We start from the raw sequence: 21,551 nt of genomic DNA on the forward strand, positions 1-21,551 counted from the left end.
GCCCAAAGCCCCTCACGAGGCCAAATAAGGACTGACCACCCTCAACCCCACCACAAACACTTGCCAGACCACACAGTTCAATTGTTAGTTTTGGGTTTTGTTACTTTTTTCCGTTTTTGGTGTTTTTTTTTTTTAATTTATCATGTTAAACTAAGGACCACCAGGCCTGTCTCAGAGAAAACAACAAAAGGCACACACAAAAATAAAGTGAAAGTCCAAATGCCTGAGAAAAACAACTCCAGGTTAGGAAAGCGATTTCTTGAGACACTGTTTGGAGTTTTATTGGCAACAAGGCTCTGCCTTTCACATGCTTGGCACTGGCCTCACGGCCCGCTGCCTTTTCCCACCGGGAACAGCAACAGAAAGCGGAGGGACCAGAAACCTCCGCACCCTGCCGAGATAGCCTACATCACCCCACGGGAGCGCTGGGAGAAACCTGGGGTGGCCCGGATCCGTCCCCCCACGCCCTCCCGCATCCAGCCCTTGGCATGACGTGGACGGCGCCTGCCTGCGGGAAGAAAACGGCTCATTAAAACATTCACGATGGGTTTGACTTAAAAGCAGACGGCGATGAGGCCAGCCCGGTCCTTGCCGGCCCTGCGGAGGAAGTCCTGGGAGGACATGTCCGCATGGCCGGGGAGTGCTGGGAGCAGCCAGTGCTGGATCCGGGATCGTTCCTCCCTGGAAAGTCCCGCCGGCGGCACCAGCACAGCTCTGCCCTGCAGCGCTCGGAGGGGCACGTGCCAGCAGCCGACAAGCCCGGATACCCTGTTTCCTCAACACGGCTCTCCCCTGCTTCCCGCTGGGAGCTCCCCTCTCCTTTAAATGCCCAAATCCTCACTGTAAGGGAAGCCTTGAGATACATATTTCTATCGCACTTCTTCCTGGCAGATCCAACACTGCAAAAACACGGTGGGGCAGAAATACCTGCAGCTCCGAAATGCCCATCTCCGGAGGGGTCCGAAGCCCAATGACGCCGTACCCAGGTATCCTTCCCAGGCATGGAGAGGATGGGGAGAACAAGGGGTGCACGTTATAAATATAAAATCATTATCTGCTACAAACAGAAGACGTATATTGTACATCTTTGACCCATATACACAAGAACACAATATACACAGAATGTCTTGGAGGAGCGGGGGCTTTGCAAGGGGGTTTCGGGAGATGCTGCTCCCCTACCAGCCCCCCCGCACCTCCCCCTCCGTGCCGGAGGGGGCTGTACCGACAGCACATCGGTCACCAAAAGTCCCGTCAAGCTGGCGCGCATCATTCGAACTGCACATGGATGGAGTGGTCCCCCTGCTGCCATGCCCGCCCCGCTGCCCTGGGGAAGAGGGAGGCGAAGAGGATGGAGAGAAGGAGAGAGGGCAGGCGCGAGGGGGTCTCTCGCGAACCCACAAAGTGCTTAGGGTCTGCGGACCCTCGGAGCGAAGCTAGGCCCTGAGAGAAACTTCTTGCCCTGCCACCCTCGGGGGGGAAGGATTTTTCCGGCCAGGTGGGTCTCTGATAAGGCATTTTCATCTGGGAGTTGGAGCGGTGTCAGAAGAGAGAAGGGAGCAGCGCACGTGGTGGCAGGTTAACACGAGGCAGAGAAGCCAAGGTGGTCCCAGCCGGACAAGCCCAGGGTAGGGAGTGGAGAGGACAGGAGGGCTTCGTCCTCGGCTCAGTTTATCTGTAAAGCTGCCCGCCATGTCCTCCCCCAGCCCCTTCAAGGCTCTCTCCCTGGCTCGAGCCACCGGCACGGTGTGAAATACTGACAGTCGTTGGAGTGGCACATCCAGGCGCATGGAGTGGCAGACAGGCACACGTTAAGAGTTAAGATGAGAGTCGATGTGAGCTTTGTACAGCGAGGAGCAGCTCCCGGTCGGAGTGTCCGAGGACTTGGGACGACAAAAATGCCACAGTGATCAGATTGGGCCAGGACAGGGGTGTGAGCACGGGGGAGAGGAGGGAGTCGAGTCCTGGCACCTATCGGCGGTAATGATTGGGGGCATCTGCAAACATGTACTTGAGTCTGTAGGCTTCAGCGAGCAGGAGTCCAATTTCTTCGTTACCCCAGTGTATCGTGGGCAGGTTTTGTAACAACATCAGAAGGCCCTGAAAGAGGGGAAGGTGCTTAGTTTGGGGTGGTTGAAGGCTCCAGAGCAGGCTTGGGGCTGGCACGACCAGAGGCAGCAGCACTCAGTAACTTTCGCTCACCGCACTCACAGGTCTGAAAGGCTCAGAGACAGCATTAAGATGTGCTCGTGTCTAGATCTGAATCAGTGAAGCACCTCAGATGCCCCCAAATCCCTTGAGATAAAGGTTGCTACCATAGTGTTACAGCTGGACACCAGAAGGCAAACACGAAGGGACTTACCGTGATCAAAGCTTGAGCCCAGGGAAGAGCTGGTATTTGATGCTTGAACCCTCCAACAGCTCAGTTCTCTGTCCTGAGTGCTGAAGCTCAGACATTACTTTTAGGCAAAGATCCTGAGACTGGATAATCTTGGAGCCAGCTTTGAGATGACTGTTGACTGTGTCCATGCTGGGCTCCCACTCAGCAATTCCCTCCCCTCTACCCCCAGGGAATTACCCCCAGCCCCAGGGACTTACCTGGAAGTCTTCCTCATCTAGGATCTCCTTCCGCCACTTGATCAAGAAGGCGGCACAGACGTACAGGTGGAAATGTGAGAATCCTTCTGGCTCTGACTGTGGACAGCAAAACTCTGGGTCAGCTCCTGCAGCTCAGCTGGAGCATGACTTCCCTGGACACAGATATCCTACAGGGCCACCCATCACCCAGCTGGCTATAAATGTCCCAGGGCCACACTGCTTTCCTTTCCCTCATCTCCCCAGCTGCACTGTGCTGCCAGAAGACCTCCATCCCCTCATCTACAGGGAATTGGCCCCACAGTGACCAGCCAAGCAGGGAAGGCAGTAGGAGCCTGCGTACCTGGTAGGTATCCCAGAGGCGGATGGTGCAGCGAAGAGGCAGCTCCCTCATAAGCAGATTGTTCATCCAGCGAAAGGCAAACTGCAGGTATTCGACCTCGTACTTCCTAAAGTGATTATGTACCTGCTCTGAAACAGCACATTTCACTTACATACCCGGGGACCACAGTGCCCCAGCTCCCGCATGCAGCACTGCCCCCAATGCACCGGCTTTCACACACTTTCAGGCTGAGACCTTGCTCTCCCAAATCCCTCTACTACCTCACCCTGTGCTACCTGGCCAGAAAAACCCTGTCCCCAGGCAGTTTCTGGCTGACCCTACTCTGCCCTGCTTCCGTACGTGTTGTAGGCAAGTGTCTACCCTTGCCCTGAGAGTACGACTTGCAAAGGAGGCCTCCCGCTGTTGTGACAAAAGAGGCTCCAACCTGCTCCGATCTCCTTGTCACCTACCATCGATCCGGCTGACTAGCTCCTCCAGGGCTTTGACTTTCTTCTGGATCCCTGGCTGTGCAAAGGTGTAGTTATCCTGTGGGGAGAGGCTGTGAGTCAGAAGCAGCAGCTCTAACAACAGCTAGAAATGACCAAACCCACATCCCCAGCTCCACAGGGAGCCGAGATCACCACGAGTCAAGGAGACATGGCTCTTGAGCGCTAGGATCATCTGCCTGCTTATGAAGTCCCTAGTCAGGGCAGTGCCAGTTGGATAGCCGCAGCATCTTATTTCCCCAGGATTTTACCCATGGGTTCTGCTCAGTGAAGTAGCAAAATCTCCCAAATGCTGGGACAAACAGAGTGCTCACCCAAACACAGAGAGATGACTGCACTGCTACCCCAGCAAGGGGAGAGAAGCCTCTGCGGCCCCAGAAGAGGCTCACCTGTATCCCGTCCAGCAGCTTGCTCATGCACCAGAAGCTATCGGCTTCGATGCTCCGTAAAACATCCTGCGACAGGTTCGTCACGTCAAAGTTCTCCACGTCCTCCTCTGCAAAATAGAGAGGGAAGAGCATCAGGAGGATGGGGGACACGAGGAGGCTCACGGGACACATCGAGGGGCTTTATCAAGCCAAGGCAGGGCAAGAGGCACTACAAGGCTCCCTGCATGACATGAGTGGCCTGCCTGGCACAGAGCACATCACCCATGCACTGAGCTACTTCTCCAACCCAGGCGAAGGGCTGAAGGACCCGAAAGATTCAGTGGCCATGACATGAACCCGGCCCAGCTCCCCAGGGGACCGTGGGAGGGATCCCACAGAGCTGCCGTTGTTGTCCCTCTGGGGTGAGGGCTGCACATGGACAAAGCTCCCGGCATATGGGACCCCTCTTGCTGGAGCGCATCCCGCCTTGGTGACAGCAGGTCTCTGCCAGCTGGTGGCACCACAGGGAGAACCAGGAGAGGTGAATCCATCACTGCAACCAGAAACCAGGGAAGAAAATGCTGCTTTTGACCTGGGGTAGCATGAGGGAGCTGATCTCCCATTCCCTCTTTGGTAAAGATAAGATTCATCGGTGCCAGCCTAAGACCGAGTCACAACAGGGGCACCCAAAAAGTGGCTGCCAACTCCGAGGACCCGTGAGGAAGAACTACCAAAGCCTCAGAAACCTCTACAGGAGAGGAGGACTCTCGGGCACAGTTGCAAGGACCCAAAAGCATGCAGACATCTTCCTGGAGAGCAAAAAGGCTCTGAGTTAAATCCAGTATGGAGCCTGACAGTGGGGGCACACAGCAGAGGGACTGCTCAGCCTCATAGAGCTTCTCCTCCTCCTCAAGCCCGGCTGACAGGAGAGCTCCAGCAAACAAGCAACCCCATGCACAGAAGAGCCTTGCTGCAGGGGAAGCAGAGATTTGTGCAAGCTTGTTTTTCAAACCCAGCGAACCAGGGGTCTGAGAGCATGAGGGTTAGTAGCTCTGTCCCCAAAGGGTACTCACAGAGTGCAAAAGGTTGCCCTTGCTTTTAAATAGGCTTATGAACCCCCTGGAAGGGGAAGGGAGAGATCAGATGCCTCAAGGGTGGGACAGCGGTGATGCTGGCTGAGTTTGGAGCAGAGATCACCGTCTCCAGGCCAAGCTCACCTTAACCTGGAGGCTGTGGAAGGCAACAGGCAAGGGAAGGCAGTGGAAGTTAGGAAGGAAACAGTCAGGAGACACAGGTCTGGCCCTCCTGGCTTGGCCGACGCAGCAGCTCCCTCCCTTCCTCCTCAGGAGGAGAGCGGCTGTCACGCTGCTGACGGAGACCTCGGAGGGAGCTGTCATGCCGCTAAATCGGATCAACAGATGCCAGGGCTGAACTGGCCTATTTCCAAACCCAGAGGCTCAGAAATCCAAACAAGCGTCTTTGATCTTGCTTGTAAAGGAGCAAGAGGGAGAAGATGGGTCTCGGGGCTGGAGCCGGGCCACCTTCTTGGCTCAGATACACCGCAGGGCAGCTGTCGCAGGCTGGCAGCGCTGTGAAAACTGACACTAACAGATCCTGCCCGCAGGAGGATGGGAAGTGCAGAGCCAGCAACTCCAACGCTGCTCCCACCTCTGCCCCTCCTCTGGGGCAGAGCTCAGCTCTGGAGCAAACTGCCACAGGGAGCTTTAGGGACAAGCAAGGGCTTAAACCTGCGTTAATCTGGCAATCTTGTACTGCAGAAAGAGCAACAAAACTGTGTTTCAGTTGCAGGTCACCATCCAAAACCACCACTCTTTTGCTGGCTTCTCCACAGCCACTCTCAACCAGGTAATGAGAAAGGCAGGCAAAATCTGTTTAACACCCATCTCCTTCCCTAGATAAATTCCCCCACAGAGGAAGGAGGATGGACAGGAGAAGGAGCGGGACAGGGCCACATGCGTACAGTCAGGTTGGACTGGTGGGAGAGGCAGGCTCAGCCACGCAGGAATGAGCCTTGTGCAGCAGACCTCCCCGTGCAGCTCCACGCATGAGGACCAAGATGGAGAAGGGGATGTGGTGACCTGCCCATGGGATGGGGAACACCCTGCTGCTTGCACCAGTATGGGGACAAGAGGAGCAACGCTGCCAGCACCCTAGTGTCAAAGCAAAACAGCGGTAGGAGATCCCCAGCATGAGCCAACACACGTTGCAAGAAGCTTTGAAAAAAAACCCGGGTCTCTGGAGTGTGTGGCTCAGCACAAACATCTGCTCAGCAGCATCATTAAAGAGGCCCCGTGGAAAGGAGTGAGATACTCAACATATGGCTCTGACAGGGACTGAAAAGGAGCCAGCGGCACAGTGATAGCTGCCTGCAGCTGGGCTAGAGGCAGCCAGGACACCGCTGCCAGTGTCACAGGGTGCCCAAGGGCAGCTGGGGCTTGGGGGAAAACAAAGTTCCTATGAGTGACATTTCAACAGGGCTCAGGGCTGACACACGAGAAGGGGCACGGTCCCACTTGAACCCCTGCCCCAAATGCCAGGCAGGGCATACCATGGAGCAGATCAGAGGAGCCAGGGCTCCAGCTTCCCACATCCCTGCTTTCCATAGGGGAGCTTTAATGACTCCCCATATTCTGGCAGCTGGGGCTCAGTGCAGGACTAGATGCCTGGAGAACAGTTAAACCCAGTCTCAGCTCACAGCTCTGCACAGCAATGGGCAAGTCTGCACTGCGTGCAGTGAGTGACAGGTCCAGGGCAAAAACAGAGTTCAGAACAAGCTGGGTCAGTCACAGTGTGACTAGTAACACCCAGGTACAAGGCTCCCCTTCTCTTCACCCAAGCTTCATTTCTGCTCCCGCTTACAGGGAAACAGAGTCTTAATTTAACTGTGATTAGGATTTAGTAACAAAGCCAGTTAGGAGTGAGCAAGATCAATACTTTCCATGTCACTGCTCCCCTCTAGAGACTTGGTGAAATGCCAAACAGGTCCCAAAGCTGGTACAATCCCTTATGCAAGGCCTTGAATAGAGGATGGAAGTGGTGTCATATGTTGAGATGGGCAGAGAGCACTGGGAGAGGGTGCGGGGGCCAGCACTGACACTACCTGGGGATGCTGAACTCATTTCTGAGCTCTGTCACTGCCATTTTAAATGCAAACACAAGCCACGAGAACTGGGATTGACTCAGTGCAGCAGGAGGGGCTGTGGGACCTGAGCTGGGAGGCAGTTTTAGCAGGACTAACAGCTCAGCATCCCTGTGCTTGGCAGGCCCTCTCTCATCACCTGGAAAAAGGGGCATGTGGTTTCCTCTGGCAGGTGCTGAGGTGTCATCCCTGCCCTAATTCCACAGATGCCAGACTGCCTCTCCCCATCCTCACCGCTCAAGCTCTGCATCCCCAGCGGCACTGGCAGCCTGCGCCCATCCTAACCAGAGGGCAGCAACAGCAGGCTCAGCTGCTCCTGCAGCCTCAACACTTCCCTCGAGCTCTTCCTCACAGCGGCACCAGCTGAAAACAAGCAGTGCTCAGCAATCTGCAGCAGAAGCCATCGATCAGCTGGGAGGAGGAATAGCTCCAGCTATGGAGCTGGCAGTGGCAGGGGCCCAAAGTGCCCATGCTTGCTGCCAAGTAGCCGAGGCAGCCATGTGTGTGCAGGAGGCAGGTAGAGCATCACAGGAGAAGGTGAGCCAGCTTGCCATGCTAGGGTAAATGGGAAAACACAGCAGTTAAATCTATCCCATCTGCCAAAAGCTCACAGCAGTCTGCACGGCACCTAGAAGAAGCACGAGTTTTGCATTCAGACTGGGTGCAAGTACAGGAAAAGCAATGGGTCCTGACCAGCACTGGAGAAGGGGGCAAGGGAGTTCAGACACAGGGATGGGAAGCTCTGGGGAAGAGCTGCTTCTCCCTGCTTCAGCCTAGGTGGTATTTTCTGAAGCTGGTCAAAGGGGCACACACACTGGATTCAAGGCATTGCTCAGAAAGAAGAGGGAAGCAATATCAACGGGACCCTTTCAGTCAGGCTAGGGAGATGCAGGTTAATAACGGGCTCATCCAGTTCCCAGAGCATCCCAGGGCAGCTAGAAGAAATAGCTTCCCACAAATGTTTTTCACTCACTGGTCTGTTTACCTCCTTCAGGACTCACGAGAGGCATACACCCTTCCTTCCCATACCTTCTATGGCGACGATGGAAAGGCATCAAGTCAAAGACACAGCAGTATGGCCAGCCAAACTGCTCTAACTACTACCCCAAGCAAGCTGTGTTTAATCCCTCTGCACACAAGGGCCTGGGAGTTTGCTGGGTTACTGCTGACTGTTGGTTCATTGCTCGCATCCATTTCAATGGAAGGAAACTGCCGAATTGTTCCCTGTATGTGCCTGATAAGCTACAGACCATCCCCTATGCAAACCACCCACCTTTTCCCCATGGACACGTTCTAGCCTTTGGTGGGAAGCCAATCAAGCCCTCTGAAGGATGTTTTAGGCCTTGGTCTAGTAACTGATATATAATGGAGACACTACCACCCAGACACATTAATCAGCTGATGAGCACCAAGGAGAGGTTTTAACTGATCTGTAGAAAAGTTGATTGGTTGTCTGCAAACGCAATGCCTGCTCAAAGCATGGGATGATGCGTTAGGAGTCTACAATGAACTTGGAGATGGGGATCAGCCCATTCTCAGCGGTGAGACTGCTTTATGAGAAGCCACTAGATTGAACAGCAGAAGACCAGGGTGCCAGCCTGGCCTTGTGCTGAACAGCTAACCAAAGTCAACAGCTTGTGAACTCCCACCTCCGCCTGTCAGTTCTGAATCACACATGCACACCACGGTCCCTGGAGAGCTGTGATGGTCCTGCTGAGTCAGCTACTGCGGGAGGCAGCCCTTCAAAGGCTCTAACGCAAGCAGCCCAGGGAAGACAGTGGACATCTAAGCAGATGAGCCAGCCGGCAGCACAGTGGGTCCCTTCTAGCATCTTGCAGTCAACAAAACACCTGCTCTGAAAGGAGAGTAGGGGCAGCAAACCCAAGAGGTTTGAGTATGGAGCCAGGGCTGGTGCCGACTTCCCAGAGCCAGCTTTAAACGAAAAGCGAGGGAAAATTTTCCAGGCCAGTTGTACACACACCTTTGAATGTGGAAGTACCCTCAGATGACACACAGGTGTACGAGCCCTCAGTGGCTCTGTGGGCAGGGGTTGCCTGAGCCACACGGATCGTCCCCTTTCCCAAGAGGGATACAGCTTGAAGAATACAAGCAGAACTTCCTTTGAACAAAAGACTTCCCACAGAAAGGCGAGTTGTCCCTTCGCACATGCTGCACAAGGATTACCAAACTGTGCAAGGCCTCTTTTGGCTCTCCTGCTGCAAGAACTCAGGTACAGTGCAGACTTGGCTGATCCAGGGATCCTGAGAATTAGTGATCCCACAAAGAGAGCCTCCAGACCTGCCCTGCCCAGCACCAGCTCTTCAGGGGCCTGTCAGTAAAGGCAGCTGTAGAGAAGAGCCAATGCTCCAAACCAGCGACTTAAATCCTGTTGCAAAAGGGGTTACACGACCATGAGCACTGCCAGCTCTTTCCCGCCTATATTCCAGGCAATTACTGATTTTGTCCTTAAACTATCACTGCTACCACAGACCACAGAGCAGGTAGCCACTGAGACAGCTTGTGACCTAAAGGCTGGCTTTGAATCCCAGGCTCTGGGGCGAAAGGGGATGCATGATGTTGCTTGGCCAAATTCAACTCAATGGGTCTCATGCAGAGGAGTTTTTTCCTCCAACACAGGTTTCAGAGACAGCTGGAATCAGGAAGGCCACATTCAGAGAGGAAGCTTCAGTCAGGGGTGAAAACAGCCCTGGAATATGGCAAGAAGCACGACCCTGGCAAGAGATGGACAGGTCTGATGCAGCATGAACTCTGAAGCCACATGCAGAGAGAGTTGAACCCTGACACCCAACACAGTACAGGACTGCAAGAAGACATACCAGCTACCTGCAGGCAGCTCTGATGCTTCAGACCAGCTCCCTTCTTGCATAGATAACTCACTGTGCACAGCTCTACTTCTAAGCCAATAAAACAATCCTAGGCAACCAGCCTCTGCCAAGACTAAGTGCCATCAATGCCGCTCAAGCAATAAGGCACAGGAAAAGCCACTCAAAGGGAACCTGCTAAGACCTGACAGGGTCTTGACCTCCCAGGAACGGGAATTCACTCCAGCTGGTAGCAGTGCCACATTTTGTGCCTTCTTCAGGCTGTGAGGAGCAACAGCACTTCTAGGGATCAATCCTGACCACACCAACTACCACAGTGGAAACCGAGGTGGCTTACCTCTTCACAACATCCTCAGAAGAGGCAGATCAGTACTAGTTTACAAAGCCTTTGCTAGATAGTGGAAGGCTTCCACTGACTCAACAAGCTTTGGATCAGACCTTAAAAATATTTGTTCGACAGGATTTCTCTGTCACTAATACAGCCTTACAAATTCCCTTTTCCTTCTATTTACAGTGAAAACGAAGAGCCTTTAGGCATAGGGATTACAGCATCCCAGCATTAATGTCAACCCCAAAACACAGCTAGAGCTGTAGAAAGAATAAAAATGCTATGGGTGGAAATGACTTGATCTCTGGCTAAAAGCAACTGGCTGATAAGCAAGCCAAAACCAGCAGGGAGAAGTCAATTTGCTTTCTGAAACTCTCAGCTTGAGAAACACACCTGTACTAGCAGCACAGGACAGGAATCTTTATTTAAATAGTTTATTTTACATTCTCAGCAGGGTCTCTTTATACTTCACTCATTCCTCCTAGAGCAATAACTAGCTCCAAGCCCAAGCTTTGATAGCAAGACTCTCCCCTCCCCCAACTCTGTATATCAGAGGTTTGCCTAAACTCCCCCAGGGCCTAAAAGACCCCATTCTCCTCCAAGCTGTAAGGATGTTAAGTACATTCAAATGCAAATCCTCCCTTAGCACTTCAACTTCCGTGGAGCTCAGCAAGGTTATGAAACTGAAGTCGATTCAACCAGGCAGCAAAGATACAGTAAGAGGTCAAGATGCATCTCCAGCCTGGCAGAGGCGCTGAAGGAAGAACGCATCATCCCCTCCAGCAAGGCAAGCTTTTCTGATGCTAGCACTTCACACCATTTCAAACACCGTGGTCGAGAGGCAGCACCGTGCTTCAAACAGCAAATGTCACTTACCAACATACTCAGAGAGGAACACAACAAAGAATGGAGTGACCAGGTCATTGATTCCCTGTACATAGCCGCTGGCTGGGTGTCGAATGGCCCAGATAAACAGGATTCTTTCAAAGATCTAGGGAAGAATGAGGGAAAGCAGGTACTTGCATTAGCCGTGCACAAAGGAAAGGCAGAAAAGCATAACTGCTAATCTCAGGGAGCAGAGATCATGCGCTGACAGGCTTTTCTGCAGCAATATGGGTAAGATAAGAAGCATGCAAGTCCTAGGAGAGACTCCTGTATGATACACAGATCCCACACACAGGCCAGCCCCCACTTCACAGAACAAGGCAGCCCAGGCTCCTCATCAAAGCCTCCACTTGAAGAAATGCAGATCCAACTTTTTAAGATCCAGGTGGCTTAAGAGCCTTCCACCCACAGGGCAGGGCTGCCTACTAGCAGAGCAGCACGCCTTGGTGAACATCACGTGGAAAGCTAAGGCTACTTACTTTCTGTTATCAGCACAGTACTCCCAGCAAAACATCACAGATCGGGATAGTTCCCAACAGGTCAGCCTTCCCCCAACAACCAAGGTGTTATTTCCAGAATGCCCCAGCCCCAGGACACCACGCTCTGACGTACCACATACACACGCTGAGCTTGTTTCCGAGGAGGACAGATGCCCACACCTCCTGGGCACCTCTCAAACCCATCCCTGCCCAGGTTTCTCACATACTGCTTCGCACAAAAGAGGTTTCATAGCAAAACAGAACTGATCTCCTGTTCTGGTTCAAATGCCTTGAATTTGTCTCAAAACAAAAGCTTGAGGTCTTTTACCAACTCTTGGCTACATCTCGCCACAAAAGAGCTGATCTCATAACCGTGAGCTCCAAGTCTGATGTCTTTCAGAAACATGGGACAAGACCAAACAGTTTCAGCAGGTATTTGCATCAGGAGCTGTCAGCCAGGTAAATTTCCCCACAAAGCTAACTCACTAGTGGCAGTGCTAGTCTAACTCCACACACACGCCCCGTGGCAAATGTGGGGCAGGAGCTGCACTCCCCCTTACCTCCTGGACGAGCGGCTGCTGGAAGAGGGGGATGAGTGGGTTGGTCCTCGGAATGTCGATGTGGATCTGGAAGAGAGGGTGGGTTACACACACCAGCCGTGCTTTCTGGGGGCACAATAACTCATCACAGGCTAACAGAGGACGATCCACCCCTCAGTGTCCGCCCAGGTGAGAGCTGCACTGGCTGACAAGCACAGCAAGGGCTACACATGACAGCTGCACTGAGAAAATCACCTACAGTTTTATCTCCAGTCTCTGCTGCTCAGGCATGGGCAGGTGGCCAGAGCTGGGAAAAAGTTGGGGTCTGAAATCTAGTTATTAGATCAATTTAGGGAAGGCGTAAACTAATACCTGTAAGAAGATGAACAGAAACATGGTGCCCTGTTCCCAAGGAGAAGACTCCTAATAGCTACAGCTACAGGAAGTCTTAGCATGACCCCAACCACATGGACAAGCAGCAGCAGGAGGGAGGAAAGGGATAGAACCAAGGCAGAAAGCCAGGCAACAAGCAGAGGGCTCGTACCTGTCGGTAGGTGTCTTGATGGTGCTCCTCATTGCGGGAATCGTAATACTGCTGGATGAAGCCGAAGTACTCCTCCCGCTTGCGCTGCAGAGTCAGCTTTCGCCGCTCCATGTTTGCGGGGAGATAACCCTGCAGCAGCAAAACCCATGTCAGGGCAGACCCTCTTCCCTCACCACAAACCATCCCCTGAAATCCTACCAGTCAGCTGTGTACCCAGAATCATCAGGCACAGAGACTCAGGAGCTGGGGAAAGAGCTTTCATGGGATTTGGCTTTCCCAGCCCCTGATGCCTTTACTGATCTTGGAGCAACCCAGCTTCATGGGATTCAGTTTCCCAAAACAGTGACACACACATTCCCAGCACCCGTCTGGGCTTTGTGCTCAAAGAGGATGTAGTAATTACACTCCCTGACCAAAAAAAACCTACAGCTCACCCGTAGGCTGGGCACGGATACAACATGAGCAAACCTGGTTATGGGACACATGAAGGTCTAGGAGCGCATGTCCCTGGCTCAGCACATTCCCCCCACACTCCTGCGTCACAGCTCCAAGTACTCACTGAGAGGAGACGCCACGTCACAGGCCGGACCTCTCTGGGCACACCAGGCCAGCTGCATTTCCTCAGCTCATCTGCAAACGGACAGTGGTGGCAATGGATTAGATCCTAGGCACGTCCAGGCACCACTACACCTAGAAGGAGAGGAAAGCCCAGTCTGCTCCTGCAGGCTCTGGAGACACTGAGCCTCCAGGAAGGCTCCACATCAGCAATGACTGGGGATGTGGGTCTGCAGCAAGGGCAGTAGAGATGATTTCAGCTTAGCCTGGGCACAGAACTGGTGGCTGCAGGGGCTCCAGTGTGCTGGAACATCAGTTCTCATGCAGAGCCTAACAGCCCCCAGTGATCACAACCATCATTTCTCAGACGGAGAAAGACTGGGAACAGACAGGGAGCTGGTGGAGGACATTACCATCTGCCAGCAGAGCAGTTTGTGCAACCATCCCACCTGGTGCAACTGCAGGCAGTCATTTTCTCCACCCTGGAGCAGATCCAATTACAACCTGAAGCAGGCAGCAGGTCCCCTTTGCCTTCCCCTTCCCACCCACAGGCACCCCCATTTTGCCACACTCACCCAGGTCTGTGTTGTGGCTGGAAAGGAGCTGCCGAAACTTCTCCAGGCGGGTTTTCTCCCTCACCGTCATGGGGGGAGCACCCGAAGCATTTTGGTCAGAGATTCGGGCAACAAGTGGAATGACGGGCCGAAGGGGAAGGGACTGCTGCTTCTGAAGCGGGGTCCGCACACAGGCCTCCTCTGCAAGGAGCAGATGCTGCAGTGAGGTGGGGAAGGAGATCGTGCCTCTCCAACCCTACCTCACTCCTCTGACCACTGTCAGAGACCTGCCACTGCAGATTTCACCCCTCTCTTCCCAGCCCCAGCAAACAGAGCATCACTGGCCCACTCTGATGGATCAGCTGTTGTGGCTCTTCCATCATTTCCCTCCCCTTTCTCCTTCCCTTCCTTCCTCCTGCATCCAGACCCCTGGCTGCCAGTGGATGAGACTTCTCTCTTCATATGTGAAGCCATGGGCAGAAGGACACACAGGAGATGAAGCAAAAGGAGCTGAGAGAATCCCAGAAAAACTGACCTTCAGATCTCCTCTGCTCACCTCTGATCTAAATAGTGATCAAGCTAATTGCTAGCACAGAGAGAGGAGGTCATGGGCTGCCTATGCCACCTGCTGGCAGCAGGGACCTGCTGGGTTACTTTCACAGCATAGGCAGCCGTCTGCCTGTGACAAGGCAGAGTGAGCGGGGGCTGATGCTGCCCAGTTCCCTGCCCAAGCTGTACCGACCTGGGATCTACAGGGCCTCATCCAGACCTTTACTAAGAGCAGCACACTGGGCCACAAAGGAAGCAGAAGGTGAGCAAGCCCAAGCAAGAACTTAACAGATCTCCAAAATCCCTTAGCACCCAGAACACGGGATCCTCCGGGACAGATGTGCCTGTATGCAGGATACTGAGCAGCAAAGGATGCTGAAGCATTAAGGCCAGGACTCCAAAAATGGCTCCTTGGAGAATAGGATACTACAAGGAGGCAAAAGCCTCTGTTGAGCTTACAGGCTGTGTCACAGCCTCTCACCCATAACATGCGAGTAGCAGCAAGTGGCTGAGTTCAGCAGTCAACCAGGAGAGCACCAGACCAGAAGCCTGCTCCTGAAAACAGCTCTTACCAGATGTCCTGGACAGCTGGGCCTCACTGCTGGACTTGATGACCTTGCAGTTGGTGGGCATGTCGCTGAGAGTGGACTGGGCCCGCTCGGGTTTCGCCCGCAGCTTGCTGTGGTTCTCCAGAACCTGGGCGGCTGTGGCCTTGGCCACTTTAGAGTTCAGAGTTTGCAAAGAAGAAGAGGAAGAAGAGAAGTCCTCATCTTCGTCATCACCGATGTCCCAGGCATCACTGGTGTTGCGGGCAAACTCATGAAAGCTGGAGGCCTTCTTGCTTTTCATAGGCAGTGCGTTGGTCTTGGAGCGGTCCTTGAGGAAGCTGGGAGCCAGAGAGAAACAGTATCAAAGCAATGCTGTCAGACGAGTCCATTTTCTTTCCTTTCTTATGTCCTCACTCCAGTCAGACAGTCCCTTTTTCCAGTTTCCCTGTTCCTCCTCCCAAACCCAAGGAATGTGTAAAGTCTCTCCAGGCTGCCCGCTGCCAGGAGGCAGAGCCTGAGCTGGTGTGATGGCAGGGCACAGAGGCCACAGTGCCAGCAGACAGCTGGAGAGGCGCCAGGCTTCCCAGCTCAGAAGGGCAAAGGGGAGAGACATACAATTCCTCCAGGTCTACCTCCCCCCACCCTAGAGGAAACTGGTAGATAACACCCAAAAAAAGTCTTGCGACCTGGGAGAGGCATGTCAGAGGTTGGATGGAGCCAGTCTGCACTTGTGGACACCCCTGATATAGCTGCGATGGCTCCCAGCAGACAGACCAACCTGATTCTTTTCTCAGGCACAGGAGGAGCTTTTGCATTTACCCTTAAGCTACAGGAGTCAAAGTCCACCACCTGAAGTGTCACAGACAAGGGGGAACCTTCACCGCTACGCAGCATGAGATAGAGACAAGGAGGCAGTTCAGCTCAGCTCTGCCTTTTTCTGCTGGGAAGGGTGCTGCAATTCTGCAGCCTCGCAGCTGCTGGGCAGCTTTACCTCCCCTTCCCTTAATTCTTCTGTCTCCGAAGGGGAGCAGAGGGCTCAGACACCATTGCTAAAAAATATGCCTGTCTCCTCTGATGTGTCTGGTACAGTATGGATTTCTGGCTGTAAAGGGTGCCAGCAAATAAGCTTTCCCTGCAAGCTTTTGCAGAGCGCAAGACAGCACCGCATGCCACTGCTGCCCTTCTCTGCTGGAACATCACACTGCCAGAGGATGCTGGAGACCTCCACCTACTGCAGGACTGAGCCAAAAACCTGCAAAGCCTCGCAGCCTGCATCTCCAGAAGATAAACACTTACTTTTTGGTGAGCCGGGGATCCAGCGGAGGATGCTGTGCGCCATAGACAGGTTGAATGCTGCAGGAAGAGGATAGGAAAAAAAAGACAATGCAAAAACCCACAGAGCACCCAGGAATAATCTCCTCAGCCTAGACTGGGGTCACACTTCTTGCCTGCTGTCGGAAGCTGAATAGAGACCAAAACCAACTTCAATAACCTTCTGTCTTCAAAGCCTTAGATCCAAAGCACCACATTCAGCTGAAGATTTGCTCTTTGCACCATCAAACAGAAGCCTTGTTTAAACTCTTAGGCTCTCTACAGTCTGAGCTGGGATTTGAGATCTGCTCTTTCCTGCACCACCGATTCACTCTGAGTGACCATGTCTCTCAGTCTCCCTGCCTTACGCACTGACGTTCAGTCTCTTTTCCATCAAGGGGATTTCCAGGTTTGGAAATTCACACTTCCAAGCCCTGCGGGACAGGAAAGCCAGCAACACTGGGGCTCCTCCACAACGCACCTGAGGGTTTGAACCCCATGCTGGCTCTCAGGCTCGTAGCCAACGCTACAGCAAAGCAGCCTCTGGTACGGTACACGGTTTGACTCGGGTCCAAATCCCAGCTTAATCAACTACTTCCTATGTGGCCTGAAATGAGTCACCACATCTCAGTCCCTCAGCTCCCCTCCCTGTGGAGTGGGACTAGTGGGACAGGGAGCCTGAGGGCTGCAGGCACTACATGGGGAGCATCACCTCGGGGAGGAACTGCTAGATGAGTGCTCCTCACTAGTTTTACAGGCTCTGGACATGAGACAGGGATCCCGAGTTATTACCTCCATTTGGGTAACTATTCACAGCCACCCCATCCTGAAAAACCATCTCTGGAAAACAAGTCCTCCCCATCCCCTGGTACAGAGCATGGTCCTGCATCCCATGGTGGAGACAAGGGCCCATTCAGAGCTGCCACACAAGGGACAGGCTCCTCTTGGGTCAACAGAGCTGGCCTGGTTTCCAGGAGCTGCAGATGGTGCCCGGCAGTAAAACGAGCAGAGCCCAGCTGTATAGGAGGGGGACGGCAGCCTGGCACAGCTAGAAAGTGCACTGGGAACCAGTTGATGCTGGGGAAGTGGCAGAAACAGGCCCAGTTGGCAGGGGAGAGATGCAGAGATCCAGGGCAGAGGCTGGAAACAACCACAGCACAGAGAGATCCTGGTGGTGAAGCCCGGCAAGGGGTGGGCTCGCCGCTACAGCGGCCGTCCCTCGTGGCTGGAAGCGCTGAAAAGGCTCACTGTGTTTACCCACCAGCGATCAAGCCTAGGAAAGAGTTTGCTGACTAATTAGCATCTAGGAATCAGGACAGCTATTAAGCAGAGGCACCCCCGTGGGTGGGCATAGCAAGCAGATTAACAGGAGTAAGAAAAACAGCCCCTCCAGATCAGCGTTGCTTCCCAATGACTCATGGCAGCTCCTTGCAGAAAAGGAGCCAGCAGAGCCTCTCCAATACCCAGCACCAAGCTCACACCATCTCGTGACAGCAGTCGCAACGCTGCTCCTCTCTGTGCAGGGATCCACGCGCTGCTGACGGGTGACCGCTTTGATTCACGAGGGAAGGCCTGAACTTCACAAGCCAAACCAATGATGTGTGTTAGAGATAGAGGAGGGGATGTGGCAGCCAGCTCTGGGTGAGGAAACCCTTCCCTGGGGCTCTGAAGCAATCGGCTGATGCCTTCACTGGCTAACGGCCGCTACAGCTGCAGAGGGTCCCACCTCCCAAGCAGCTCTTCTTAAAGAATTTGAACCCAGGCTCCCCCAAACAAAGCATCCCGAGCTGATCTATTTGCACAGCCCATCAGCCTGTGCTCCCACACAAGCGGCTGAAGATGACACTCTCGTTTCCAGCAGGCTACAAAGGCAGGGCTGAACACCACCACCCTGCATCGGTGACCTCCAACCGCTGCATGGAGCGGGCTCACCCCATGTTTGTCCCATCTTTGCTGATTCTCTGCGCTATCCACCCGTGCAGAAGGTGTAACAGGCTGGACAGGAGGAGTGCAAATGCCCCGAGGCGTGCAACAGGTGATTTCTAAGATACACAAGCACATGCACAACTACCAGACGGCAAGTTTGTGCCACCCTTGATGTCTGATCCCGCTCCTTTAGCTCACGTCCTTGTAGCTGACTCCCAGCAGATACTACAGCTCCACACAAAGGTGCATTACCACATCCTACTTTTACAGCTGAGAAAATTGAGGGAAGGGAGTGATACCACCAAATGATGCTCAGTAATTTTACTTACTCTTGCCTGGTTTTCCCTGATGCTGCTTGGCTAGATGAATCTGCTGTCTCCAAGCTGTCCTCACCCAACTTTTGCATGGACAGAAAGCTCAGGGCAGGCACTACATCTCAGTAAACACACCACTGAGGAACCAAGATCTAAGCTGACACTGTGCTCCCGAACTGACTGGAAAAGTCCCCTGTCCTGTCTCCATTTAAGCTCATTGGGACCGGCATTTCTTTTTACCCTGTGTTCAGTGTCTGGTACAACAGCTGTAGTATCTGTGTTACACCACTCATGAGGAGATCATCGCAGAGTGTGGGCTATTGACACTGCAGCAGAAAGCATATCCATGAAACCTCAGTGCCGCTTCAGACACAGAATATATCTATTCCTAGCAGATTCTGTTTCTCTCCTTTTAAAACAGCATTTAAATACCCCCCCACTGGAACCTGACTGCCCATCTCTCTATAGAGCAGGAAATAAACAACCCATCACACAGGATAACACACTAGAGCAACCTGCCAATGCATCCCCAGAAAATTACTGGGGCGAGAATTCCCAATGCAAAAACCACAGGGCAGTATTGGAAACATGAAAAAACATTTACTAGTTCTACCACCATAGATCTACAGGGGAAAAACACCAACTAAAAGCTAGTAAAACTCAGTGACCAAATGCACAAAGTGTCACAGAAAAGGAAGCTAACAGTCTCCAAACCTTTACAAAGCCTCCCTCTGCCAGCTTGTCAGGGCTGAGAAAGGAGAGAGCCAAGAATCTGTACAGCAAGACCTCTCAAAGCTCAGACAAAAATGAAGAAAAGAAGTTTCACATCTAGCGACCATGGATGCAGCACGTCCCCCCTCCACCTTTCACGGTTGTGTTGCCCAAGACCTGTCAGTAACTGTCCCTGGAAAGGACCAGCGTGCAGGGCATTTAGAGGTGGTAGCAAGGCTCCTGGACAGCAGGATATTTGCCAAGCAGCCACTTAGGAGCAGGGGAGAACTTTGCCAAAAACTTGACGTTGGAGTGTATTGTCTAGGCAGGACCGGCTGCCTACCAGACCGGTTCACCTGGTTTGAGCTTTCCAAGCCAAAGCTCGAAGTCACCCCACTGCAGAAGAGAGATGCTGTCTAAGACCACCAGCTGGAAGCACGGCTGTGACCTCTGGGTAAGGGATGGGAGCAATCAGGAGGCAAAATGACCCAGGGAGAACACAGCATTTTCTGCACCCATGAGCAGAAGAGGAACATGTTGTGCTTGTTGCTTTCCCTTTGCTTGCCACAGACCTGTATTGTCCCACCAACCTGAGGGAGCCAGCACAGCTACAAAGAACCAAGTGAAAGCACATTAGAAAGAGAGATTTAACTGGCCTAGCAGGATTTAAAGCCAACTAAGCATTTCAGACTGCGTCCGCACACGAAGTGGGGAAGGGCACGGTTCAGATAAGGCAAATGAGAGCAAACGTGAGGACCACCAGATGGGAAGAGCACTCGTGAAAGCCTCCCCAGAGAGGTGGGTGTCCTCTGTCCATAGGAGCCTTGTAGGGAGCATCTCCTTCATCACCACCAGCCTCTTCTTCCTATACACCGCTTGAATCAGGCATTTCACTTGTTTCTCCCATCCCTGGGTGAGTGCGGGTGCCTCAACAGGAATTGGGACATCACAGCCAGAGGAACCAAAGCAGGGGAGGTGCACACAGAGAGCCCCCCCCAGTCCCTCCTACTGAGTACAGGTGGACCAGGAGTGACATCCCACACAGGAGAGCATAACGGGGGGGCACATGCATTGACAGGGGTACTTGTCTGGGACGGAGTTGCTGCCACCCAAGGCGACACCTCTAAGGGCTTCGGGAAGGGATAAGGCTTCTTCAGCATCTCTAGAAAGGAGGATAGTACAGCCCTGGCTCCGAGGCCAGCCCAGGGGGGCCTTCAAGGCCCTGCCCCCCTCCACCCTGCTTCCCATGGGGCGGAGGGTGCACACAGGGTCCCCCCAGCCCCCCCCACGGCCTTGCCCTGCCCTACAGATGAGGGGGCAATCGTGGCGCTGCCCTTGGCCCTCGCACAGAGAGAACTTCCTCCAGCAAAACTCCCCTGCCCCATAGCCTGGGGTGCCCCTGCCATCCCCCCCTATTGCAGGGGGGAACCCCGGGGCCCCCAACCAGCTCCGCTGTCCTGTAGCCGGAGAAAATACCGCTGGTATCCCCCCCGCCCACCCTTGCAGGGGGGTACCCAGGGGCCCCCTGCCCCATAACCAGGGTGGGTGCCGCCGACAGCCCCTTCCCAAAGCAGAGGGGCTGCTCCAGCTCCCCTACCCAACGCTCCCCAGCTGGGGAAGGGGGCTGCGGCCCTTGCACCCCTTCCCCGCCGCACCGGGGGGACCGGTACCGGCCGGGCCGGGCCCGCGCTCACCTGCCCGGCAGCTTGGCGCTCCGCTTCCAGAACTGCCTGCCGCTCTCGGCCGCCATGGCGGAGGGGAGGGGAGGGGCGGGCCCGGCCGGCCAGCCAGCGAGCGAGCGAGCCCACCGGCCGGCCGGCCCCGCGGCGCGGCGGCGGAACGCGGAGGAAGGCGGCGACCCCCCGCAGGCCGCCTCACCGCCGCCCGCCCGCAGCCCTCGGCGGCGCCATCTTGGGTGCGGGCGGGGAGAGGGCCGCCATTGGTCGCTTCGGGCAAGGCGTTGCGGATGGGCCAATCGCGAGCGGGAGGGGGAGTGACGTAAGTGGAGGGGCGGGGTCTAAAGGGCTGGAGGAGGGGCTGTGTGAGGCGGGAGAGACCATTTGAGGGGGGGGAGGGAATAAATCATCCCGCCCCGGACGGAGGGAGGGTGGAGCAAACCACTAGCATTGAGGGGCACGGAGTGGGGCGCAAAAGCGGCGCCGAGGCGGCCGTGCCTGCGTGGGCCGGGGGACAGGGGGGACCCTGAAATGGGGAGGGCGGGTAGAGTTAAACACCGCCCTGGGGAAGGGGAGAGGCCATTCACGCTGCGGGGGTGGGGGGAAACACGCCCAGCAAGCACCTGGGCGAAACCATCGGGAGAGGGCGGGAGGGAAGAGGGTTGAATCACCCACAGGGCCGCGAGGGGGAGCCGGTGGACAGAACCATGCGCGGGGCGGGGGGGACACACCGAGTGGTGACAGAGCTCAGGTGGGTCCCTGTGGGACCCCGGGGTGGCTCTGCTGGTACCCACGGCTGTCGTGGTCCCCTCAAGTATTCCAGGCCATTTGGGGCCATTTC

General features: G+C 54.4%; 1 protein-coding gene across 2 annotated transcripts; it reads right to left on the reverse strand.

The window, feature by feature from the left end:
- Positions 1–255: 255 nt before the first annotated feature.
- On the reverse strand, positions 256–20,978 carry TBC1D22B (TBC1 domain family member 22B). Of its 2 annotated transcripts, XM_029999506.2 has the most exons (13): positions 20,729–20,977; positions 16,069–16,125; positions 14,797–15,110; positions 13,697–13,876; positions 13,126–13,196; positions 12,567–12,695; positions 12,044–12,109; positions 10,996–11,110; positions 3,810–3,916; positions 3,385–3,460; positions 2,936–3,063; positions 2,596–2,691; positions 256–2,097 (listed from the first exon to the last, which is right to left on the reverse strand). In XM_029999506.2, the coding sequence occupies exons 1-13, from the start codon at positions 20,782–20,784 to the stop codon at positions 1,969–1,971; spliced, it is 1,524 nt and encodes a 507-aa protein (XP_029855366.1). In that variant the 5' UTR covers positions 20,785–20,977; the 3' UTR covers positions 256–1,968. The 2 variants fall into 2 exon arrangements, with proteins under 2 accessions (XP_029855366.1, XP_040975622.1); XM_041119688.1 differs by lacking the exons at positions 256–2,097; positions 2,596–2,691 and having other exon boundaries at positions 2,942–3,058; positions 20,729–20,978.
- Positions 20,979–21,551: the final 573 nt, after the last annotated feature.

Source organism: Aquila chrysaetos, chromosome 24 (assembly GCF_900496995.4).
Source record: "Aquila chrysaetos chrysaetos chromosome 24, bAquChr1.4, whole genome shotgun sequence".
Lineage (NCBI taxonomy): Eukaryota > Metazoa > Chordata > Aves > Accipitriformes > Accipitridae > Aquila > Aquila chrysaetos.